At 45.7% G+C, this 26,594-nt stretch overlaps 1 protein-coding gene across 1 annotated transcript in view; it reads right to left on the minus strand.

Moving 5' to 3' along the window:
* Nucleotides 1-6,438: 6,438 nt before the first annotated feature.
* Dicer1 (dicer 1, ribonuclease III) overlaps nucleotides 6,439-26,594 on the minus strand; it is a 40,360-nt gene continuing 20,204 nt past the window's right edge. Inside the window, exons 12-26 of the mRNA XM_032908328.1 lie at nucleotides 25,864-25,939; nucleotides 24,923-25,062; nucleotides 23,050-23,229; nucleotides 22,737-22,950; nucleotides 22,403-22,556; nucleotides 21,363-21,545; nucleotides 21,026-21,131; nucleotides 20,382-20,557; nucleotides 18,740-19,520; nucleotides 15,451-15,606; nucleotides 11,158-12,031; nucleotides 9,384-9,652; nucleotides 7,249-7,411; nucleotides 7,073-7,148; nucleotides 6,439-6,774 (exon numbers count right to left, since the gene is read on the minus strand). Coding sequence (XP_032764219.1) covers nucleotides 6,609-6,774; nucleotides 7,073-7,148; nucleotides 7,249-7,411; nucleotides 9,384-9,652; nucleotides 11,158-12,031; nucleotides 15,451-15,606; nucleotides 18,740-19,520; nucleotides 20,382-20,557; nucleotides 21,026-21,131; nucleotides 21,363-21,545; nucleotides 22,403-22,556; nucleotides 22,737-22,950; nucleotides 23,050-23,229; nucleotides 24,923-25,062; nucleotides 25,864-25,939 — 3,714 coding nt within the window. The 3' untranslated portion in view covers nucleotides 6,439-6,608. The remainder of the gene's footprint in view (nucleotides 6,775-7,072; nucleotides 7,149-7,248; nucleotides 7,412-9,383; nucleotides 9,653-11,157; nucleotides 12,032-15,450; nucleotides 15,607-18,739; nucleotides 19,521-20,381; nucleotides 20,558-21,025; nucleotides 21,132-21,362; nucleotides 21,546-22,402; nucleotides 22,557-22,736; nucleotides 22,951-23,049; nucleotides 23,230-24,922; nucleotides 25,063-25,863; nucleotides 25,940-26,594) is intronic.

Below are 26,594 nucleotides of genomic sequence, written 5' to 3' on the forward strand. Positions count from 1 at the left end.
AGTTTTCCACAGGCTCCCCTCAATACCTATACATCTTGTGTCCCAAGGCCCTGCTTTCTCCCTAAGCCAGCAATGCACTGATACTCAGAAGGGCCCAGCTCCCTCTCACTTCCCTTGGCAAAAATACTGTTTAAAGAGAAAACACAAAACAAACAAACCTAGCAAACAGGAGATTGTCCTGCCCTTCATTCTGCTGGTCATCCTGGTCCTCCTATGACTCATCTCCCCAGTAACTATTCTCACAGAGGCAATGGAGACCGTAAGAGTCGAAGACAGCACCGCACTTCAGCTGCACACAGCTTGAAGCAGCAGTGGCCCCAGCTGAGGGGTTGAGCACAGGAGGCGGCATCTAGAGCTACAACTGGAGGCTAGGGTGGATGGCAGGGGTGGGAAGTTTCAGTTACGCATGGCAATACAGAGATGGGGTTCTTAGAAGCTGCAGAGTGGGCCCTGGTGGGGAGACACGACCCCTCATTCTGAGCTGGGTCAGGTGCAGTTAGTTCCTCTGAGGGAGACAACCTTCATGGATCATGGCTCCACCCTTCCAGGATCATTAGAGGCGGATATGTAGAAGCAGAGAGACTGGTTTTTATATAAAACATATTCCATAAACCTTCTGCTTCATGCTGGCTCACTGCGCCAGAAATGGGTCCCCTTCTAGCCCAATGGCAGGGCAGCTGGGCACTTACTGGTGTGACAGATCAGGTTGGAGTCCCAAATGCCGTCCGAGCTGTTTGATCGTGCCCACACATATCCTGAAGACATTGCTTGGGGATGTCACTAAGTGCAACCTTGAAGGTGTCTATGGCCAAAGAAGTTGCGAGAAATGCAGTCCTCCCTGAGTTGCACTGCACTCAGGCATACAAAGCACGACAAGCCCCGAAAAGGGCACTCGAATTTCACCCACGACTGCCCAACCATCTTTAACAGCACATTTTAAATGTGTTGCCGTATTACATCTCTGCATATCTCCAGAATCCACCCGTCTCCATTCCACGGGGCAGATTTATTTCCACAGGAAGGGAGTGAGGATGAAGGCAAACCCATCCTGAGTGTAAGCAGCTCATGGAAATTAGTTTCTCAGAAATGCCAGAGAACATTCGGAGATGTGAACAACCCTCCCTCACTTCTAGCTAGTGACTTTCTAGTGACTCTGCTGTTCATACGCCAACCACCCCCCCCAACCTCTGCCCAGAGAAGCCGAGTTACCAGACCAGAAACATGCTGACACTCTACAGGGCGAGAAGAGCACCGCGGGCTTTGGCTGGGAGGTGCACATACATCCCAGTGTAGCTCACTCTGATGGAAAGAACCACTCTCCTCACTCTTCTCCCGGCTGCCACCACCCGGGGCCCTTCTGCTCGCCAAATGTAGTCGACAGCGCAATCTCAAGCTCACTGCTCCCTCCCCGTGCTTCATCAGTCTATCCATGGGGTGTGTGTGTGTGTGTGTGTGTGTGTGTGTGTGTGTGTGTGTGTGTGTACTAACTGGCATCTGGCAGGGACTTGAGACTCACCTGGCAAGCTCAATCCAGTCTTTCACAGGACCCCTCCTTTCCCCTAAAGTCAGCTAAGCTAGCAGGCCACCCAGCACAGCAGCCAGGCCACCAGAACTACCCTAGCCTGCTCACACCGTCTTCTTGGTGCGGCTCTTCTCACGGCTGTCAGGAACAGCAGAAGTGTGGACTTTAGCATAGGCCCTGCCTAGTCCACCCTTCTCCCTCTTACTCACCACAGGCCCACAAGCCGTTAGCTGAAGCCCTTGGGGCCAAGGCAGGCTCCGCCGCAGGGCTGACTCAGGCCATTTCCCATCACAGGCCCCTCTGCAGGGGAAGAGGTTTATGGACGCACGTGCCAGTGGGGCGGAGGCTACTCAGTCTGTCAGGCTCTGTACCAATTCTACAAGTTGGCTCTCAGTGCTTTCTAAACTTGAGTATTCAGAACCGGGGAGGTGGGGGGTGGAGGAAGAGGGAGAGGGAAAGGGAGAGGCTGGGGCAGGGAACGTTGGTGCACACATTAGTGATTGCTGGTTGTTACTTTAGGAATTATCGGAAAACAAGACCAAGCAGGCAACCCCGGCAGAATTTCTACCAATCTGCTAGTTTTATTAAGAAGTACCATGTGAGTGTGTACTCAGAGTGCTGCCTTGTCAAAGTGAGAAGGGAATGCTCATGGGTGGTAAAATGTACAGAAAAGAAACTACATTCTACCCACTTACCATCTCCTCACAGCCTGGTGACCCTCTCCTGTTCCTGACTTTTGGAAATGTTAAAAGTTTAAACTAATAAAATCTTCACTTAAGCAATAATGGTGGAAATGTGTCCCGAGGATCTGGAAGTGAACATTCTGTCCGCTTTGTTTCAAACTAACCTAATTCAATAAGGAACGCACCAAGTAAGTCAGAGACAATCCAAGAGTTGGCACACACCAACCAGCACGGTGGGATTTCAGCAAAGCACAGTGCTATTACAGAGGCCGTAAGAGGACAACTGTTACTGTGTCATCTCTCAGGAACGCAAGCTTACTAAAATATGCAACTCGTGAGCTTTTCTACGGGATGAAAACCTTTGGAGACCACCCTGCTACAACTGAACTGTTTACACTGCACTAAGTAAAAACATTAAAACAAAAACAAAAAAGGAAGATAAAAAGACACAGAGTGAACAGACAATAACTTTATTGGCTACAATTATTAAAAAGAAAAACAAACGGAACAGAAAGCTAAAGGTGACTGTGGTCCGGAGGTGCTGTTGCAGCTCTACAGTGATCGCTGTGTGCACAAATACGTTTATTTAAAAGGCTGCAGCATGTGACGGACGTAGTTCATTGTCAGCGGAACGCTCAGCCTGACTTCGCTAGTGACTCCCCTTTATTTACAGCAGAGAAGGCAGATGCGTTCTTCCCATTTGCCTCTGTGCTTCTGCTATGGAACCAGCAGCCGAGGCATCTGGGGCCATCTATGACACTGAAACTGTCTGTGGTTGTTTAGCAAAGAAAAACAGACAAGAAAATAATGAATAAAGTACTATCTGCAAGTTAGAGGTGATCATTTTCCCTGCCAGTGGACAACACACGGTCTCCATGGCAGACACACCACCTTTACAGTCATTTCAACTATCTTTAAAATGTCTCATACACAGTATAAACTACAGAATTTATTGAAAAATAATTAAATTCCGGAGAAGCGATCAGCAGATGGGAAGCTATGGGTTCTTGGACGTTGTTAAGCACAGAGGAGACACAGAGCCTGCTGCAGACACAGTTGGCTAAGGATGCGGCTGTCGGCTCAGCTCAGGGGCTGTGAAATAAAGGTGCAAGGCTTCCGTTTGCCAGCGTTACGTTTGTGCAGGAGGACTAGGTGCCTTCACCGAGCAAGGAGTAGTTTTAAATCAATAGGTCCTACAAGCAAACCGGGAGGTTGTGGATTTTTGACTGTTCTCCACGCTCGCAGCCACTGTCTGGTGGCTGCTGGTGAGCGACTGTACACAGGAACTGAACGGCAGAACCAAAACAGCCTCAAGTCCCTGCTAATCACACAGCGTGTCTGCACTGTTCTGAGGACGGACTACTGTCAAGACAATAAAAACATCAGGATTTTAAATGATAATTATAGGAGTGTTAGAGGTTATTCTAAATTTAATCATTTCATATAATATAAATGAAAAAAGAAACGTAACCAAAACATTTAAAAAGCATAATTAAGTGTTCAGTCAACACATTTCTGCCGTGCTTTCACTTTACAGACAGAAGAAAATGCCACAGACAAAGTAATAATAATAGCTAAAGTGTGCAAGTGTGTGACAAGCTGTAGGCATCCCCGTATGTTGTCAAGTCAGAACCACAGGCCTCCCCTCTGGAGCTCTGGCCAGCCCATGCTTCATGGCCACAACCCAACAGAAGACAGGGCCTCCCTCCCTCCCTCTGTCCGGCTGGGATTGCCAAGGGGCCACAGGGGGTGTCCCAGTACTGCAGCACCCCAGGAGCTCACGCACAGCCACAGCATCTGTGCAGCAGCCTTCCCCTCCTCACAGCCTGGCTGTCTTCTCCTCCTCCTGCTACACTGGCAGGGGAGGCACACGAAGTCATCACGGGAGGGAACAGAACAACTTTTCTCTAAAATGCAGTCTTTCAACCAGTGAGAGCCTGGGGACAACTCCCCAGCACAAATGCACTCCTGATCTTCACGTGTGTCTAACTCGTCATCGTACTTCTGATTCCCCAACTTGGTCTCTGGGTAAATCACAGTATGATTCAAACTGTGGGTCAAATTAATTTTCAGGTACTTTTATCAAACAACAACCAAAAAGAGGAGGGTGCGGGGGGATAAAAGGAAAAATAGCCCAAGTTTGCTACTGATACAACATTCTGAATAGTGGCATAAAATTTGAGCCCTGAGAATGGATGATCTAAGCATATCCAATTCTGATCTTATTAATATTAACAAAAAAATACTCTCCTTATGGTTACAAAATATATTGAGGCATTTTCTTCCACCAGGAATGGAACTGTAAAACAGTCTGATTTTGGTGCCAGGATGCCAGAGCACCCCAGGACATAAATGCACAAATCACAATGCAGAGAATCAGGTAGTTTATAAATTACCAAGAGACGGTGATAGGACAACAAATTCCACCTCCCACAATCCCACCCTACCTTACTATCTCACTGTACAAATTATAGCTACAACATTCAAAAGATCACCTGGTTTGCACATGCTATGATGTCTTGCATTAAGGTTTGTGTGTGTGTGTGTGTGTGTGTATGTGTTTGTATGTAGGTGTGTGTGTGTGTGTAGGTGTGTGTGTGGGGTGTGTGTGTGTGTGTGTGTGTGTGTAGGTGTGTGTGTGTGTGTGTGTGTAGGTGTGTGTGTAGGTGTGTGTGTGTGTGTGTGTGTGTGTGTGTGTAGGTGTGTGTGTGCATGGGGGAGAGGGATGTTCTAAATCAAATAGACAAGTACAATTTCAAGTTAGAATTAAATATTTAAGATGAGTCAGCCAAATTGATTTCACCAAACACTAATTCAGATCCCGATTTTCAGATGGGCAATAACGTAATCCTTGGAGAAGCTCACTCTCCTCCCCTTCACGTGGGGTACCTGACAGCCCGAGTGCTCAGCGCACACGGCGTCTCTCTCGAGCGGATGGTGCAGTGAAGCCAAAGGTGACTGGAACCTAAGTGCAGCATTGCATGAAGCATCAGCCTCAGAAGACGTGTGGGAAGCACGAGCCACCCTGGCTCAGCGAGCTGAAACTTCAAGCGTAATAGGGCTAAATGCAGCAAAACTCTCCTGTATGTCGGTGGGAGGGCATGAGCAACCCATATAGCATTTTTAAAATGTAAATTAAGAGGTATTATAGTCACAGTGCAAAAAATTAAACTTCAAGCATGATACATAAACATAGCACCAACGGGAAAATGCACGCAAAGGGAGGGGACTGAGGTGTGTAAGTGAAGAGGGCCCACAAGCCCATCCAGACGCTTCAGCAAATGCCTAAACAGCTTTAGTTCCTCTGATTCTGAGATGAACTCACGGCTTCCACCCCAGACGAGTCAGTCCTGGCAGTCGGCCTCAATGCTGACCCCATGAGACTGACGGCCCAGCGTGGGTGACTCTGGCAACACTGGCAGCACAGTCAGGACGTGCTCCAGTACAAACCTGTGGCGTATCTGTCTAGGCGGACTGCAGCTCAGGCTCATTGTGTCAGGACAGTGGCCGACTGGGCAAGCACTTCCTCCACTGGGACCCTGGCAGAAAGTTCTGAGGAAAACTGGGCATCTAGCCACGTATCCTGTCTATAACGGTGCTTTAAAATCCATCTACTCACGCCGGGCTTTCGAATGTTTTCAGGACACGCAGCAGAAATCCTACTGCAGTAATTCTGGTGCAGGTGCTCTGGTGAGCTGCCACCCATCTCATCCAATGCAGAACCCGGGAAGGCAAGATAAGAAAGCAAACTATCGGGCCCGTACTTTTAAGGCAAGAGCCCTCTGCAGCACTATGTGACCTCTGAAAACCTGGCCTCGACTCATCAACGGCCAACACTGACTCCAAGTCTGTCCCTTACTACTACGTGCCACAGCGACAGGGGGCTGCCCCGCCCCTTCCTCCACTGCCCTCCACACCACCAGAGCTTCCTTTGCAAACTGTTCTGCTTTGCTGGGCTTGACAACTGCAGCAAACAGGCACTGGTGTGGAGGAACTGCAGGGTCAGGACCCCTGAGCTCTAGGGACTGTCAGAGGGTTAAGCTCCATGATCTCTAACACCAAGCCAAGTCAACAGAAATGAAACGTAAAAACAAACAAACAAAAACCCAGAAACCTGTCAAAGTGATTTAAAAACTCGCTAATAAACACCAGCATCAAAGCGCTCCTGTGACTAAACAAAGCAGGGTGGATAAAGAAGACAAGATTGTGTCTGCGCAAAAACTAAAGCTACAATTAGTTCCAAAGAGTTTATACACATATTAAAGGTTTTATTCTGTTATCTATCTCATTATCAAACTTTAAGTTCTGCCGTCAATCTTTCTGCTGGGTGTCGGCTTGAGTCATCCTTTGTGGTGTGCTGCTATGGTCTGGTCACTGCCTTGCCGCCTGTGCGTCTGGAAGCTTCAGCTGTTAGGAACCAGAGGCTGGTTAGCTTTGAGGCTGCGGAGGGCTCTTCGTGCTGCAGCAGACTTTGCGATCCTGTAGCTCCGGCCGACACCTTTGAACTTCCCCTTTCCCACCACTTCCACGGTGACTCTGACCTTCCCATCGTAAGTTCTCTCTGCTGGGCTGCAAAACCCCAGACAGTTGAGTTAGAAATCACAAGTATTTGTTATTACTGTCAGTCAGCACCTCGAGCCCTCCTGGGCCAAGTCTGGCCTCTGAGCTGACCGTGTGTACTAGGCCTCATCACACACAGGCCGCTCTCCCCTCCCGCACTCCCATGGCTTCACTTTATGAAAACGAAAAGGAAAAGAGCAGTGGTCAGACCAACATGGAGGCTGGGAGGTTGCAGGCCCAGACACTCAGGCGTTCTGGTTTCTTGAGAAGCCTTGTGTAAGGTTCCACAGGCATGCGCCCTGCTTACCTAAACTTGGCAGTTTCTGGTTCCATCTCAAGCAATTCTCTTACTGGAGAACGAGGCACATTTGCAGAAAACTTTTCTACAATCAAAATAAAAGATTACACAAGATGACTAAAGGCCCTAAAAGCATTTTAAACAGTGGTCTTGTACACACCAGGGGGAAAGAGCCCACACTGTACCTATTAGAGGCCGCATCATCGGGTAGTACACCTGCCAGACCACCTCCAGGGACATCCCACTGTCCATATAAATGGCACCAGCAAGAGACTCAAAAATGTCTCCCATGGCCTTGGGGACTTCAATGTCCTCTTCTTTCTCCTCATCCTCCTCGGATCTCCTAAGCTATTGAAGAAAAGTGACTTGTCAAATAGGCACCTTCAAAGGCTATCTAACCCCAGACTGGGTTCTCTTAGCTGCCGTTAACAAGAGTAACCAACACCGCGTGCGCCTGCTTCACAGCAGTGCGTATTCCAAAACCACATTCCCAAGAACCAAAGTGACAAGTACCTGTGCCCAGCAAAGGGAAAACACTTGTAAATTAGAACAGAACTAAGTGTAATCCAGAATTACAAGTTAAACACTGTCACAATCACCTGTAACCAAATAACTGCCTTTCTCAGAAAAGGCCCTCCTTAGCACCTAGCAAGAGCAACAACAGTGTGGGGACGAGGTTAGAGACCACCACTTTCTGGGCAGAGAAATCCTTTCTGAAGCCCTTTCCCTCCAGGCTCTCGATCACTGAAACATGAACTACACTCACTATGACAGCATAGCTGACACAGTGCGTACTCAGACCCACGGGATAAAACAGTAGCTGTGTAGAGCCCACAGTTCTTTAGTGCGCCCGTCCTATCTCTGGCAATAGCTAACTGCATGCACAAGCCTCTGCATCACACTCATGCTCACTAAGCGTCCTAACTAAAGCTATTTAACCCCTGAGAAGACTCATTGGAGGAAATGAGCCCTCTCAAGATGATCATGGCGGCAGTCAGCCCTCAGCTGGGAGCACAGCATGTGAGGGAGCAGCTGCAGTGGGGAGCTCCAGTCTCTGTATACATGAGGTCCGACTCATCAGCAACAGTGTATTGCCAAAAGCTAATGCTGACAGTGTGAGGACTGCATAACTAGATAGCTCCAATTCTCTTTTTTTGTTTACTTATATTTTCTAATAACAACAACAAAGCACAAATTATAGTGAAGGAAAGGGGAAATTTTAACTTGTATACAAATTAGTCAATATATTACAATGTTGATATTCATGACCCATATCCCATGGCTCAAGGATAAAAAGGAAATGTCAAACCTGGCAGGTTTAGTTCCCTCTTCTTACAGCTAAGGAAGCTGAGACCCAGACAGACAGACTTCTTGAGACAAACTAACTCAGTTAGAAGAGCCAAGTACTGGCCGCTCGTACGTGATAAAGGGCAGCGAAGACCGGAGAAAACTGACAGAGCTGATAAGCCCTTCGTCGGCACCAAGAGGGCTTGAATTTAGTTTTAGTGAACTCCACAAACTTAGAGCTTAAATATCTGTAAAGAATGAGATAGCAATCGACACAGGACGCCCTTCACCGTCGATTGTGGCTGTGACTGCTAACAGACGCAAGGAGGAGCAGGAGCCCTGCTGTTCTACTGCCAGGGCTTCAGCCCCAGACTTACTATTCCAACAGTTTGCAGTGATCGTAGGAGAGATGGCAAAAGTTACAATAAGGACAGTGACCCGAGAATACAGCCCTCCACTGGAATGGAAGCTCCTTGGGTACCAGGTGCAGGAAGCTGAGCACCATCACTGCCTACAGCCAGCGCCCTGTGCAGCACGCACGCATCTGAGCCAAGCAGCTCGGCCCAGTGGCAGATGCCTCCCAGCACCCAAAGCTTACAAACTTCAGTCTGCTTTTCAATAAGAGTTCCCACTTCAACAATGCAAGTGTACATTTGTGAGGCTTACCAGACCTACTTAGGAAAGACAGGAACAGATTATCCTGTGGTGTCAGGCAAAGGCCACTTTGGGGCATGAGAGGAGTTGTACTTCTCTAACTGTCTATGCCTGCTGTAGGAGCCTCTCTGGGGTAACTGAAAACCCAGGCTCCTTGCCCGAATGACCACTTGGTCCACGGGAGTGGGCAGTCAAGTTTCAAAGGCCTCCCCGAGTGAGGCAAGTCACTCTCGGTTGTGCTGGAGATCAGGCAGCATGCGGGCAACCTGGTCTGGCCTGCAACCACCCCTCTGGACAGCCACGAGTCAGCACTCAAACTGCCCAAACTCACCGTCAGCTGCTCCCTCAGCTCCTCGTTCATGGTTTAAACAGCACTAACCTCAGAGTCCATTCCTTGCATCTCGTTCTTCTCCAGCTGAAACTGCACGAAGTCATCGATGACGTGGAAGAGCTCAGGAGAGACGGCTTTAAAGTACTTGTGGTAGTCATACTTCACAGCCAGCGACGCAAAGATGGTGTTATTGACGAGGGCAGAGCGCAGGTCAGTCAGGACCCCTGGAGAATGCTGCCGTGGGTCTTCATAAAGGTGCTTGGTTATGAGGTAGTCCAAAATCGCATCTCCCAGGAATTCTAAGCGCTGGTAACAATCTGCACAGAGACCCAAAGTGCAATGATAAGCCTGCATGAGCGCATGCATTTCTGCACACTGTGTCTGCATGGGGGCTGATGGGAAAGCTGCAGCCCAGGCTCCTTGAGATTTCTCCTGAGGAGCATTTCCATTTCCCTCCTCAGTGAAATTACTGGGCATAGACTCCCTAATGCACTGGACGTGTTAATGGTAATTGAAAGCATATTTATTATACTTAAATTGGGCCATATGATCTTCCAGTGGCCAAATGATATGCTTACTTTGGAGGGGGAAAGCCACTTTCCAGATGCAATCCAGGTCCTAGCTCCTCTTTCCTTGGACACTACACTAGCCAGAGAAGCACTAAGCATCACTCCTGAGTCTCTATTACCACGCTGGCCTCTCAGGAAAGCCATACATGGCACACATGCCTCTTGTCCATTGCCATCAAGGCAGTGTGTCACCCATACTCTGCAATGTGTGTTAAGTGAAATAATTCCTTAATACTTTCACATTGTAGGTTACATGGGATAGCAGCAGGGAAAACATAACTCTTCAACTCAAACTAGACATACTGGACTGGACAAACCACGGGACTAAGAAAGAATTGTGTGCTAGGTACAAAGAGGACTGCTTGTCAGAATGAAAAAAGATACCAGTGCTGACCAGCACCTTCAATTCCTCAGAGCCATTTAAAGAATCCACTGAGCCGAGAAAATGAAGCTGGGACAGAAGTGACCTGTTCCAGAGTGGGTGAAGAGGCGAAAAGAAGACAGCCCAGGCTAGCACCCAGGTCTCACCATCTCTAGCAATGGATGGTGACCACAGCATTTCCTCTCTATAAAGAAAAGCAGGCTTTACTCTGGGCTGTCACTGTCAGGGTTAATATTTTGTAAACAGTGTTAACCTACACGGCTTTTACATCCAAACTACAGGCTTTTCATTCTGCTTTGACACCCCTGTATTCTCGCACAGAGAGCAAACCATAAGCTTTCTCTGGGCTCCCAAGCTGGACTGACTAGTTCTAAAGCCTCTTGGATAGTGAGACACTGTTAGTCAGGAGGAAAGGCAAGCACTGTGCAGCAGGAGTAATGACCCCTCCTGCAGAGTGGGTTTGTTTCATTTTCTCATCTTCAGATTTAAAAAGACAGGAAGAGAGGTGCCTTTGTTTAGGAACAACAAAAAGACATAGAAATGCATCCAGAGAACAGGAGTGAAACCAGAGGCTAACGCAGTGGTGAACGATGAGCCTAAGAAAGGTACTGAGGCCCCAGGCTTCCTCTCTCCACAAGCAGCATGTGAAATACCTCCTGGAGGATACGAGCCACACCCTGGCAGCCACCTCACCAAGCATTCTGACTCCCCAGCAGACAGGAACGTTACGAGTTCTGCTCTCTTTTCCTTCCTCCCACAGCCATGCGTACTGAGCACTAACACTGTGCATGCATAGACCTTATTTGTGTAAGGCCAAAACAATACAAAGTCTCCTGCTTTGGGACAGGAGTGTGGCCCTGGGGATCCTTACCAGTAATAGTGTTGTAGTGGTAGGAAGCATGTGTAAAAGCCTGCAGAAGGTAAGCCTTATTCTTGAATATGTAGTTGATTTTCTTTTCAAAATTTTCAAACCCAGATATGAGGTGGTTCAGGGTTTTCTCTGCATCTGGATGGTCAAACATACACCTTGGCGGGATCTTCAAGCAGCCATACTCCAAGTCTTTCCCTGCAGAGGAGCGGGGACTGACTGCAGCAGCACAGCTCCCTGAAGGGCTCTTCTGTTGGCTGCTTGAGTTCTCCTGAGCAGGGTACGAGGCCTTCTCCCGGCTGGTCCTTTTGATGACTGGGAGCACCTTCAGCCCCAGCGAGCAGAGGAAGAGCTGAGCAGCCCTCTCACCACAGCTGGTTAAGTAACAGCCCAGCAGGGCCTCCACGCAGTCCGCTATGCTCTTGTCCGCGATGCACTGCTCCGTGTGCAAGTCGTAAGAAATGGACTGCTTCCCTGTGTCAACGCCACAGTTTTCTTCTGATGGATTCCAGAAACCTACCACAAAGTCATCCTCTTCAACGGCTTTGCTAGGATCCAGATAGCACATTGCATCCCAAGAGCTGTAATCAAAATCCTCAAGGTCTGAGGAAAACGGCATACTGCCCAGGGAGGACTTTTTGGGCATTTTCCATTCATATGCAGAATCAGAGGTGGAAAAGGGAGAAAGAGGAATTTTCTTCACAAAGGCTCCTGAGCCCATTAGCATGCTGTCTATAAACTGAATGTGCTCCTGGTCATACTCCAGGAGGTCGTCTTCATACTCTGCCTCCTCCTTGGGAGCCCTCCACGCCAGCTCCTCCTCCTCCTCCTCACAGTCCTCACCCAGTTTGCCATTAGCCAGCAAGCAGTCTTTTGTCTGAAATGGGGACGGGAAGGAGGAGAGACAGAGCTGCTGTTTTAAAGGGTTTGAAACTCAATAAAAGCAAGGGTCATGGATAATTTCAAATGACAACCACAAATACTAAAAGGCAACTTTAAAAATCATGGCCATTTGTTTTCAATTAACATAAAATAAGTTATTTAATCATATAAACAGAGTCAAACATGCTCTTTGAATGTTCATTTTCTATGTTATAAAATGACCTTTATCCAGTATAAATCTGTAGTGAAGAATTCCGAACAAGGATAAAGTTAAACTTGATGTCCGCCATGCAGAACGTCTGTGAGCAGCCTGACTCTGAGGACAGAAGAGCCCTCTGGTGCCGCTCACAGGCCTGCCTTCCTCTTGGCTATGGGCATGTGAAAATGTGGTTGCCTGACTTTCAAAGCAAACAAAATGAAATCCCAGCTGTAGAAAAAGCATTATCTTTTCAATTAAGAACATAATATAAAAGCAGACAAAATTATTTCTAAAAATCTTTACCACTAAAAACTGTAAGAGGGTTTTACAATAGTTTCTCTTTCTACTTCCACACTTCAAACCAAAAAAACATTGGCTACAATGTAAAATTAAACTGCTTTGCTTTAAAAATTAAAAATAAACATGATCACTGAAAGAAGGTACAAATTTGGGAAATTCTTCTTCCACCCTCTGTTCTGAGCCATGGTACTCAGGATCCTAGCAGGCTGATAAAACAGAAGAAAATTTAGACTAACATGAAACACAACAATCTCAGTTCTGTCAAAAATCTTTGCTAATTCCAACTTCTCTGGCAGAAGCTTGTTTGTGAGTGGCAACTTTAATAATGGGCTGTGATTCGCCAGTGATGTCATCTTCTGCAATGCTAAGAAGTGCAATGTCTGCAGTGCCACCAGGACGACACATGAATGCACAGCACCACCACTCTACTCGGGCAGACGCAGGACAGAAAGCTTCAACTTTGATTGAAACAACTTTCCAGAATATTGTGACAAAACCCTTTCAAACTATTTTCCATTTGATTGTAAAACAAGGCATACGTTTCATTTTAAACCAGACTCAAAAAAGATAGAAATTGGATGTTTGTTTGAAAAAAGAATAGCTGAGTCTAGCCTTGTAATCATATGCAATCAATAACAAACAAACAAACAAACAAACAAACACCAAAAATCCATTTGAAAAATACAAAATACCAAACCATCAACTGGGGTCCAAAGGGTGGCTCAGATATTAATAATACTGACTGCTCTCACCAGACCAACTGGGTTCGGTTCTCAGCACCAACATAGAAGTTTATAACCACCTCTAATGCCAGCTGCAGGTGATCCAACGCCCTCTTCTGGCCTCTGCAGGTACCAGCATCTACAAGGTGCATAGACATGCAGGCAAAGCACCCAGCTAGTGGCAAATCTCAGAAAACTATATCCTGTCAAAACTTTTCAGTTTTTCCAAGATAACATGAGTAGCCTGGAACTCACTGTGTAAACCAGGCTGGCCTTGAACTCAGAGGTCCACCTGCCTCTATATCCCAGGTGATGGGAAAAAAGCACGTGCCACCATATCAGCTTTATTATTTAGGTCTTAAGACAAAATGGCCAAATTTGAATTATTTAGCCTGAGGTTTTATTTATTTATTTATTTATTTTGGTTCTTTTTTTCGGAGCTGGGGACCGAACCCAGGGCCTTGCGCTTCCTAGGTAAGCGCTCTACCGCTGAGCTAAATCCCCAACCCTAGCCTGAGGTTTTAAACTGCAAAGCTCCTGCATAAGTCATGTTTCTGTAACATGGTGCTGCCACCCAGTGATCCTGGGCATTTTATGTCCCTGGCACTGTGCAGACTCTTCATTTTCACAAGGAGGAGTTATACTTCAGAAATGCTGTCCAAAGCACAAGCATTTGAACAGAGTGCGCACGTGTATGTACGTGTGCATGTGCACTCTGTGTGCCTGTGTGTGTCTCAACAGTACTGTCTACCTGAGCTGCCCTCACTCTCTCTCCCAGGAGGCATTCAGAGACCCAGGTGTGACCTAGGGGCAGACACTGGAACTGGAAGGACACAATCCACAACCACCCTGTGACTTGGCAGTAATTGAGTGTGTGGAAGGCAACGGATGAAAGCCTGCACCGTCTGGTAGTGCGTGCTAGGGACCGAAGTGCTGAGTCAGCAGAGAAGGACAGAAAACAGAAGTGAACGCCGTAACCTGTAACTCAGGAAAGCCCTGGTGCCCAGGCGTGTCACTGCTACCTAAAGGATCAAATATACAAACAGAAGATGAGGCCTGCTGGACTGTTTTTTGTAGAAAGTATGGACTTTTTCTAAGGTAAATTCTACACTTTTCTAAGGTATGTGTGTGACATATGCAAATGTGTGTATTATAAATTAATAACAGGGCTGGAGAGATGGTTCAGTGGTTAAGAGCACTGACTGCTCTTCCAGAGGTCCTGAGTTCAAATCCCAGCAACCACATGGTGGCTCACAACCATTTGCAATGAGATCTGATGTCCTCTTCTGGTGTGTCTGAGGACAGCTACAGTGTACTTATATATAATACATAAATCTTTAAACAATAAAAAACTAAAGAATAAAAATAAATTATCAAATATCATCCTCAGACTTAATTTGCATTAAAATATTCTTAATGATCTCCAACTAAACTGAATTTCTGTGTAAGTCAAATCCTACTTGTTACAAATATACTCAGCACGCAGGCCTACATCAGTGCGGCCTCAGAGACCACATCACCTACAGACACTCACTGAGACAGAAACATCAGAAACGAGGCCTGTAAAAGAAATGGTGTTACCATTATCAGCCGGAAGTAAAAATGAAATGATGCAAGCCCACTTATCATCAATGTAAAATAAATCCGGCAAGCGGCGATGCCACAGATGGGTACTTCAAAGTACAAGACAACTCTCTCCCAGCCTCCCAGCTGCCCCCTGGTGGCTTCAGGACAAAGGAAGCTGTGGCTACTAAAGAGAGGTCTCCAGTCTTTCCAGTACACTGCAGCCTTCCCACATGGCGACTGCTGTCTAGTTGGCAAGAGGACACAGTCCCAGGCTAGCACTGCCCAAGCTAGTCCTTGCTGCACTGAATTCTTCCAGACACAGCCTGGAGATCACAGGTCACTGCAAAGTCACTTCAACAAATGGCTAAGGATACACTGTAACATGAGAGTGAAGGAATCTGAGAGGGTTCTGATTTTATTTTTAAGTGGAAACATAACAGAAGTTTATGCCTCTGGAATGGGGGGGGGGCAGAAATCACACTGCACGAAACCAACGCTGTTTCTGAAGCCGTAGATGGCCTGCCAACACACGAAATATCTACTACATGGTAATCACACAGCACAGAGAAAACAAGGACAAAATTCTTCAGTCAACAAAAACAAAAAAGCTGCATGCTGACAGCTTACCATTTCATCCTTTTCCCATTTCTCCGAGTTACTTTTGTCTTGGTTTACCACATAACCAGGAGGAAGCCAATTCACAGGAGGATCAAATATCGACACCACCATGCGGCTGGGCAGTCCCTGCTTCTTGCCAAGGCGGTACAGGTTACAGTTGCTGACCTGGGGCAGAAGAGGCATAAACGCTTACCCATAAATGGCCACGGCTGGTAATACAGCACGTAGTACATTTTTGCCAGTGTTCTTTGTATTGCACAAATGAATGGAAACCAATTATAAGGACTACATAGTTAAAACAACAACTCTAAATGTCTAAGTATTGGATATCCTTTGGTGTCAAATAATTATTTAATCCAAAATGGAATTCACAAAAACCCAATGTATACAAACTTCTCTTATGAGTCAAAGAAAGAGTTCAATTTCAAAGTTTAAAATCATGGACTGATGTTATGAAATTCAAGATGGCAAGTGGAACAGGGAGCAGAAGATGTCAAGACCCTGGAACTCAAGATGTCGTGATATTCTTAATGAGTAAAGGGCAAATATGCTTCAAGGTGAGAACTGTCACTATAGAAAACCATGTTGTGTGTCTGGAGTCTAAGCGCCAACAGGACGCCAGTCCTGGGCTCTCGAATCCGGCTCTTTTGTTGTAGGTGGACTCAGAGCACTGGGGTAAAAGGTGCTGAAGAGCACCTGTTGCACATACACCACTGAGGTGGCTTCACTATCCTCTCCGTCCTGTTGCTTTTCCTAATGGCTCTACCATGTCCCTAATTCACTCAAAACATGACCTTTCTGTCTAGTTCTGACTTGGAGACTAGGATCTACCACCACCATCAATCCCATTTCCAGTTTCTAAAACTTGCTGGGATACTTCAGGAGCCTCTCCATGAGCTCCAATGCTTGGCCATCGTCTGGCTCCCACACTCAGCACTGGCTCCGGTCTGCTAGGAACCACGCAGAAGCAGAAACGAATGGTGCTCGCAATGTGGCAGCAGCTCTGCTTGGGGCCAGCAGGAGCCAACACACTTCTCAGCTGTTTACCATGGAGCCAACATACATAAATGTACATAAATGCTGGTTTCCTTCCCCATGCTATGCAAGAGCATCCCAAGAGAAAGACAGCATTGGGGGGGGGGGACATTTCAAATTAAGAGAAATGCTCAGTGGAATGGAAAAGATACACTAAGGACTTGTTATGAGGCAAAATTCAAGTAGTAGGTGGCGATGAGGATGATCACATGCAGGGGCTAGCCTGAGCAAAGACACAGGCTGTACAGTGGGCATGAAGCTTGTGTTAAGACTGGCAAGCTGGAGTCTGGGTCAGGGTCTGTCTGGAAGAGGATGCTGAACCCACCTTGATACCAGGCAGAGGAAACGATAATTATTTCTACAGACGAATGGATGGCGTTTTGAAATAAAGTCGTACCCTTCTTGCTTAATAGGGTCTGCTATTCTTACTTCATCCGTCTTCACTGACTGACCTTCCTCTTGTAAGGAGCCCCGAGAGCTCCCTCCATGTCTTCCTCCTAACACCTGCCACTGTCACTGCCCATCGCGTCCACACTGTCACAGTTGTCAGGGCCTCACCAGTGGACTGTCTGAAGAACACTGAGAAGGCAGCCAGCAGGTGTGGCCTCTAGTCTCAGACATACTCAACTAAATACCTGGGACTAGGAATGACCCAACACAAGCTAACCCACTGTCTGGGGAGCAGTCTGTTCATTTACAAAATGGTGGCATATCTAACTACGAGGAGCTGGCAGAGAAGAACAGTGTTGTTTGTAAAATGTTCACAAGTCTGTTATTCAAAAGCAAGCTGCCATGACGGTGATAGGTAAGAGGCCCACAGCTACACTGTCTGCCACCTACTGCATGTGTTAGCCTCTCCTGCCTCACTGTCCTGGCCTATTAAGTGGGGATATACAAACACACACCTCTCTAGGGTATAAGAAAAGTTTTAAATTAGCCTATGTATTTCTCTCTATACCATGACATACATGTTCTATATAAAGGGATTAGAAGAGAGTCCAGTAGAACAAGCAGTTAAAGGATCACCTCTTATGAAATCTCTACTCACTTCAGTCCCCTTCTGCTCTCCTTTTGGCTTGGCTGTGCTCTTCAGCCTACACTACAGCCAGTGGCACGTCAGTCTCTTTAATGATCACTCTATTAACAGTGTTATCTCCTTGCTCAAACTTCAGGTTATAGCATGCACAGCACGCACAACCTCCCCTGCATACAGCTTGGCCTCATCTCTCCCAGCCTCCCTCAGCTGGTTCCTCAGTCCCCATTGTCACCGCCTTTCTTTACTGAATGCTACCACACTCTTCACATCATTAGCTTTCTTTTGCACTGTAAGGTTTCCCATGAGCACCTTCTTTGAATCACAAGTGACACTCCATCCTTCCAATGCTAGGTCATTAGCAGGGTCCTGCTTTATATTTTCCGACCATTTAAATATCTTACCTTATTGCTATTCTTCTACACTAAGCTTATGAACTGAGGCTGGAAAGAGATTTCAGGGATAAAATGCTTGCTCTGCAAACATCAACACCTAAGTCTGGATCTCTGGAACCAAAATAAAAAGCCAGGCACAGCAGTGCTACCTGTAACCCCAGTGCTAGGGGCAGCCACACAGGACAGGCAGGATCCCAGGGGCTTGAGACTAGTCTAGCTCAATCAGTGAACTCCAAGCTCTGAGAGGTCCTGCCTCAAAAAATAAGGTAGAAACTGATAGAAGATACCTCAGATAGACCTGAAGCTTGAACATACAGGCGAGCATACTTACATGTGCATGCACATATACACATACATTATGTACATGTAGGAAAATAAAAACAACCTACTCTTCCGTGGGGCTGCAGAGTAACTGCTCAGAACTAAGGGAGCAGTACTGTGTATACTGGGTAAAGCCTAATGTCCTTCCATTGCCTGGCTCTCTGAAATATGGACGAAGTGCAACTCTTGGAATGACTGCATCTTACTCAAGTGCAAACCCTTGTTCATAGCAATTTCTACCCTCTTAGGGTCTGAAAGTTCCCCCATTTGCACAAAGAGTTTAGTTTAAACTGAACTTTTACCAGTAGAGAAGATCAACCCCACAGCCTGGCTGTACCATTGGTATACCCTCATGTCACCTACTGGGCAATGCCTCCATGGGCATTGCTGGCCCTAACGGACTAGATTGAGAAGCAGCTGTACTGACTCATGAATGAGAACTCCCCATGGGTAACCTGCCCCATTTTCAGGCACACTGAAGAAGCAACAGCTCAGAATAAGAATTGTGCCTTACCTTTTTGCTTCTCATATATGAAAGGCGGCCCTCATGAGCATCAGGGTATGTGCAAAACAGATACGTGGTGATAGCGTGCTTTAAGAAGGAGTCGCCAAGCATCTCAAGCCGCTCTAGGTTAAACCCATCGCTAGCGTTTGACAGTGTCAAAGCCTGAAGAATCAGTCCTGGGTTGGGGCCGAGAGTCCTTGAGGAGTGCCCCACAGAAGGGCTCTGCTCAGAGTCTGTCCTGCCCTCCAGTGCTTCAACAGCAGTCATCATGGCAGGCCTCGGGGACCCTGCGGGGCTTCCGTCTGAGGTAGATGTGTTAGCGTTCCCATCAAGGTACTTATTACTCAGTAGAGGACATTCATTGCTGGGCGTGGGCTGGTTCTCATAATTGTATAAATTCTGAATGGGATATGAGGTAGTTGGTTGTACAGGTATTTCCTGCTTGAAGTAAGTCAGCTGATTTCCTTGGCAAAAGTCTCTGTTAACTAAATCATAACTGCCATTGGCAAGGCTTTTATTGTAAGAAAGACCATTGATTGCTGTAAGATCCACTGAAACCTCACTTTGGAGCTTAGCAGGTGACTCGGCGGGCAACCTTTTGCAGTTCACAGACATTTGGTCATGGTTTTCTAAGGAGGGTCTAGTAGCACCTTGATGTGCAGCATTTTCAGGGACTACAGTTGTGCTGTGCTTACAGTAATTATCACTCTCAGCCAACGAGGAGTTACAGGTTGAGATGAAAGACTTGCTATCAATAGACTTTTTCCACCCGAAGTCTAAGTTAGGGTATCTGCAAAGACATTTTGATAACTTTCTATCAATCCTCCAAAGGGTAAGCTCAGAAAAGCAACATTTTGAGTTAAAAACAAGCAAAGCAAGCAACTCTAAAGGTTATCCTAAGAAGACAATCACACTGCCAGGCTGAACTGACTGACGGGACTCTGCAGTCAGTTCTGCTGCACGGCACCTTACTGCCTTGACCTCTGCTTATGGTTCCAAAGCAGAGCTGACTGAGAGGACCCAAGGCAGAGGTCCTGCAGGACCCAGAGCCACTGACTTAGTGGCTCCCCTCCAGATTTCTGCTGAACCAAGAGAGCAGATTCAAGCAACTTACAAACTTTCTCTGTGCCTTAATTTCTGCTCTTGGAAATGAAGTCAGTACATCCTATCTCAGAGTATGTTGTATCAAGTACTCAGGTAATGTAACTATGATTGCTGTTCACAGTACTAGGTTAAGATGCTTTCAACCCCTACAACTACCTATATAACCAAACTCAATGTCAGTGATTACAACGACAATGCCTTTGGTATACAGAACCTCACTAAGGGAAAAAGTGACCTGGATAAGAACGAGCAAAGGCTGCTGCTTAAGAGCATGAGGCTAGTTCTGAGAAGAACGATAGCCGTTCTCACCCTCATCTCAGCATCACCACTAAAAACAATGATTCTGTCTCAGGGACTCTCTAACTTGTCAAGAACAAAGGGCTCAATGGTCTAGCCTGCTACTAAAGGGATAAGCAGTGCGGTTTCTTTTCATGTGTTAAATGTCCACATTTTCTTTTTCATCTTTTAGAAACTATAAGAAAAATACAATTTTAACTTAATTCCATTTTGTTGCAAATCAAATTTCTGGCCAGCAACACAGGCATACCTAAAATCGGCCGGAAGTGATCTGACTCCTACGCCAGCATCGCTGGCTGTCTGAGCTCTGAGCTCCTCCGCAGTCAGAAGGCAGTGAAGGCGATACAGTATGCTGGGGAGACAAACTGCTTTTCTCCACAGTGATGCTGGGATTGGATGTATAGCACAGAGTTCCGGAACCAGTATCTTTGAGTAAGAAAAGCACAGGCTGATAAATATAAAGCAAATCAAATAATAAAAAGACCAACTTCACTAAGGAATATTGATGAAAACCATAAATGCTAGTAATATTTAACTTTTAAAACTAATCCTAAATGGGATTTATAAGGGCGATTCCATGATGATCAGTGGCCAGCAAAACTCAATTTTTACCAACAAGGATGTTCAAAATAAATCCAATCACTACCCATGGTGACCTCTCAAAGCTCAGCAGTCATTGCTATACTGATAATGTTCTGAGGCTTAGGCCATGCTTGACAGGCTGTACTTAAGTATATTCATGTATGGGAGATGGGGACATGAATGAAAGAGTAAGGAGGGTGCATCGGAGTGCATGAGGGAGGAAAGAGAAGAGAGAAATGATGTCATTATAACCTCAAAAGTAAGAGAACCCATTCAAAAAACACGAGGTCCTGTCAGCAGCTCTCTCATTACCTGTTTGTTCTGCAGACTTTCCCATTTGGCTTTCCTCTTTTCAGCACTGCTTAGAGGAAGTGCTTTCCCCTTCTGATTCAAATGCCGAGGGGTCAGAAGGTTCAGTCTATAAAAAGTTCAGAACAACGTAATCAAAACTACAAACTAAAGCGCAGCCCACATGGCTGGATCTCCACCATTGGGACGCTACAGACTGCCAAAGGAGCCCATTCAGTACAGCCCTCCACAACACCGACAAGTCTGTGCACAAGGGGACAGTGACCTTCACCACATGCGGCCCTGACCCTTAGAAAGCAAGCCTCCTGTGCAACCTAAATGTCACTTCTACAGCTCTTACCTGGAAGATGTGTGGTCAACATCCAGCAGTGGCTGGTTGAGATTGGTCAGGTCAAGGTTATACTTTGTTTTATAATATTCTGCAAAAGTTTCATATTCAGGGGAAGGAAATTTACTGAGTGGGGTAAGATCAGTATACACATCAGCTACATAAAATCGATGAGGCTGATCAAAATTGCGGTATCTAAAAATAAAGAAAATCAATCAAGTTGCCTTTTGTGTAAATCAACTATCTTCAAAGTACAACTATTTTAATATGGAAACACCATTAAGATTTCAAATAATTAAATGTAAATAACATTAATGAAAATTTAAATTCCAAAAAAATATTTCAGGAGTTTGAGACTAAAAACCATCTTTTTATTAAGTAGAACATGTCCCCCCTTTCCCCTTATTCTTCTTCTCAATGTCTTTCCTTTGACAATATTAAGAGCTAAAACAGTTCAAGTGTCTATTTCATCAATACGATCAAAACAGAAAACAAAACATCCAACAGAGTAAGTCCTCTGCAAAGTGCTGGTGTGGAATATGAGGTGTCTGATACAGCAGATGTGTCTACCTCATTGCCTGTGACAGCGATAGTCTGGTGAAACCTTTAAAATGTGACTCTTGGATAGGGGTAGAAAGTGAAGACAGAGGGCAGGAACATGAATGAATATAAATCAGTCGATCAACCAGCATTCTAATTCTCTATAAAGTATTCTGACTTAATTTACTGCCTCAAGATTCCACTCCCCCCCTTTCTATAAAGTGGTCCTTCTCCCACCCTCCACAGGCTGAGTGACAAGAACTGACTTGGAGAGCTTAAGGCACAAACGATATTCTTCCCAATGGAAGTCCCCAGTAAGACTGAATTAAGGCAGCGGAGACATTTTGAATAGGCTGTCAACAGTACTTATGTGAGAAATACTACTTTTCACAAAGTACCTCCCTCCACCTGCAGTGCTCTGGGGCCTGGCCGCACTCTGCACGCTGGTGATGGTGCACCACAGCGCACCGCTACAATCACAAGCCTGAAGCAAGCACCACTGAAACACCTACCTTGGAATGATAACTGCATCTTGGTAATCTTCTAACTTAAAAACAAACGGTGTTTCTTTTGAATACTTAGTGCTGGGAATGCCTATACGAGCTTCAGACTTCTCAATATCCTCCATGAATTTAAAGTCAATGTCCAAAGTGCTGGAGTCATTAACTTCAGGAAGAAAAAAACTTTAGCATGTTAAATATAACATAGGTGAGATTTCTATTTAAGGTACACTAATGTGAGTCTACAGCTACCAAAGTTAAGAGGATTCACAGGACACACGAGGGAATCACCAGCAAATCGCTGGTGTCCAGCTAGAGCACCCCCGGCGAGCAGGCCCCTTCTTACCAACATTAAGAGGTAGAACACAGTATGCTGACTCAGCGCCTGTGGGTTTAAACTCCAGGGCAGGCTTCTCGAGCCGGAGAATGTGTGAGAATATGTACTGGTGCAGTCTCGTAATCAGCTCAAGCATTTGCTGAGACAATGTGAAACCAGACTTCTTCAGCTCGATGGATATGGTGACCTCTCCAGAGCGAGTATACACAGGAAAGTGAGGGATCTTAGAAAAGAAAGAACGAGCACCTTCAGTCAACAACCACATTAGTTTACTCAATCTCTGTCCCAACAGGAACTTCCTGCAGTCACGGTGAAGGGTTACCTGAGGTATGGGTTTGGCTGTCAGGATCCCAAAGCATCTGGTGGTGTCCTCAGGAGGGTAGAGCTTCCGCCGCCTGAAGTTGAGCTCATCAGGAAGGGGGGTGGTTAAGACCATTCCTATCACATACAGGTAACAGGGTTGATCGGGTTTGGGGTAACTCTCCCTCAAGCACTCTGGAATCTAGAGTTGGAAAGAAGAATGAAGCATCATGCTCAAACACAATCAGCCTTTGTTCTGGATGCTGGCAACAAAGACCTTATCTCTGGATGTGGACTGAACAAAGCAGCGGCGGCTCAGGAGGCACTCAGTGGGGAGAGTTCACAGCGGCCCACGGTTACTATGCTTCTAGACACTGCTTAGTGCAGGTTTATGGAATGTCAAAAGTATTTAAAACGCTCTTCTCAAAAACTTAAACCATTTGATCTATTTCTTTTGACTGAAAGACTTTTATTCCATGGGTTTTCAAACTGTTTACTCAGCACAGAGTATCAGAAAATAAAGGGAGACCTGTTTTTAATATTGTGTTTAATCTTATCACCCGAGATAGCATTCAGATATGCTTAATTTTTCCTAAAACTATTTTATTAAAAAAAAAATCTTTTTCACTATACAAATCACATGGTGTTTCTTCACCAGTGAGAAGAAAAATTTATACTTTCAGTACAAATGGAATCATATAACATAGACTTACTTGAGGTAAATGTGCAAGAGGGGAAAGAAGGGGGAGAGAGGCCAGGGAGAGGGAGGAAGGGACGGAAAGACAAGCGATGGGTTTTGCCTCAGTTACCACTTTTTGCAAATCAATATCAGTTTTAACACTTATGACAGAGAAAGCATGTATGACGGCACATGTGTTCTGTTGGAGCCAGTGCTCTCCTACCATGTAGTTCCCGAGGACTGAACTCCAGCAATCAGGCCTGCTGAACCAGCTCTCTGGCTTTAATGCAGTTCTTAGCAGCTCTCATTACGAGAGTGAGTCAGTGCTGTGATCATTACTTCAGGTTGTCTGAGCTTTCAATTTTAGCAGACCTATAGGTTGGGGTCTGCACTGATAGTTCAGTTACACTGTTACCCTTGGGCTAAGAGGCAGGCAGTACAGAAGACAAGATGGGTTGGTCAAGAAGGCAGCAAGGCAGACCACGTATCTCAGGAGACACCGTTGATGGCATTTATTAGAACTCAAGTGAGTATAAAGGTGAAAACTTTATATAAAAATAGGTAAGATTCGGGATTAGGGAAAAAAAAAGTATGATATTTAGATCTTGAAAATGCTTAGCTGGGATACAGATATGTAAAGTAAAAACTGTAAAAACCAAATAACCATGTATTTAGATAAAGACAAAACACAAAGAAAGCTTGCTTCTGTCGGGGCACCTTATGAGTTAAAAATATCAGTGTTTTTAAGATCAACCTCGGTCAAGCTTGAGATGCCGATACTGAGCTCTGCTGGGGCATCAGAGGTCTGGCAGAGGCTGCTCTGAAATGGCCTCTGCCTACTCCCAGCACAGCCTCATAGACCTGGCCACTGGCTACAGAGCAGCCTTTTCAGGCTAGAGTCACACCACCAAAATAAGTAAGTAAAAGGATGTGTCTTCTTAAATGAAGGAAACTGCTTTGGTAATTTGGGTAATTTGATAAATGAAAGAATCCCCTGAAAAGGCACGACAAAACCGAACAATAGAACCCAGAAACAGTTACACTCAAATAAAAAGATGGCTCTGGAGACACTGGGATTCAGAGGAAGAAGCACAGAGCCACAGCTGGGTCAGTTACAAGGATCTGGGAAAACATCTGAGCAGAGGAATTTAGGATTTGATGCAGCAGGAAATAAAATCAATAAGACTGTTTTCACTCAGTTCTAACCAATACTAACTGCTTTGGGGTAGCACTGCCTTCGTTTTGTGGATCCTGGTCTCCCTGGAACGCTGGTCTCCTCTTCATCATGTAAGTCAAGTTCTTCTTCATACTTAACAGTCTCTTTCCCAACTGGCATCAAATGTTCATCCAGTTCACCTAAGACATTCAAAAGAGCTTATGTCAGCAAACTAAGTTTTTCCTAAAGAGTAAATGATCTAAGACAGCACCATCCCGAGGGAACAACTCAGAAGAGTACAGACTGCAGCTAAAGCCCCCCTTGCCTTTCAAACATAAAAGAGATGGCTCAGCAGTTAAGAGCACTGGCTGCTGGTGGAGAGGACCCAGGTTCAGTTCCTAGCACCCACATGTGACTCATAACCATCTGTAATTACAGTTCCAGGTGTCTGACCCCTCCACCTCCTCCAGACAGCAGACAAGCACACTGTGCACATACACAAGTGCAGGCAAACGTGCACACATACATCTTAGAACTATGTACAGTAACAGCAGGTGAGACTTCAGGAGCGCCATCTTGACTCCTATGTTCAGCCTGAGCAAACCTACAAACCCTAAACCCAAAGGTAAATATCACCAGGCCGGGCCCACACATCCCTTTTAAACACAACCTTTTCATTTTCTAAAGGATTGGCTTCTTCACCAACATAGACTAACACATTAAACACACATGTGGCTGGCTCAGAATCCAATAGTTAGAGCTTTCTTGTGTATTTAAAAAGGGTCATTAACGGAAGCAAAAGGTGGGCACTGTTACAGTGCCCAGCTCGGTAGGGTCTCTGACATACAGAAAATGGATATTGGACCTATGGAGGGGTAGTAAAAGTAGCACGTCTAGGCCCTGACAAGCTCCAGAAACCTGCAGAGGCCTCCATGTGCTTCTGCTGTACAGTTTTGCCATCTTTTGTCACTCATACATGTTTTCCAAGCATGTTTACATACCAATTTTGTGCAGTTTTTCACAGCAGATGAGAGCTACCACTCTCTCAGCCAGCCGTACACAGCCCATCGGTGGACCCTGAAAACAACAACAGAGCATTTCCTAGCCAGCTTACCAACCCCACGGGGTAGACGCAGAGGGACCTCCACCCTAGGACCCTTGACACCCAAGCTGCTTTAGTTTGAAAACATCAACAAGCTTTCAAACCTTCTAGTTGTTTTGTTTTAAACTTTGAAAATGCTGGGATAGACTCCTGGGTCTCAACATGTGAGGCAAGGGTTCTAACACTAAGCTACATCCCAGTCCTGAAATACCCACTGTTTAAAATGAATTTATAACTACTATGTTACAATCTCAAGTAAACATGCATTTTAATAAAATTTCAAAGTATTATTTTCGTTAGCCAACAAATACACAACAAAAAGGTAAAGACATTAGAACTACCTATAATATATACCACTATGGAACAGCTTTTCTGTGGACTCCAAATCACTCATTTTGGGAAATCTGCAAATCAGTACTGGGAACAAGGAAAGGGCCATAGTTACAGAAGGCAGACCAGCCAGAGCAGCTCACCCTTGTGTGTCTGCGTGCAAAGCCACAGCCAACCGATTTCTCAAAAAGACTCAAATTAGTAAGTCTGAAGGGAACTCCTAGAGGTCATCTGGTCAAGTTCCAACAGTTTATAGGGTATAGTCTATAAAAAACCTGAGCATAGAGCTGAACATGCAAC

Source organism: Rattus rattus, chromosome 7 (genome assembly GCF_011064425.1).
Source record: "Rattus rattus isolate New Zealand chromosome 7, Rrattus_CSIRO_v1, whole genome shotgun sequence".
Classification (NCBI taxonomy): domain Eukaryota; kingdom Metazoa; phylum Chordata; class Mammalia; order Rodentia; family Muridae; genus Rattus; species Rattus rattus.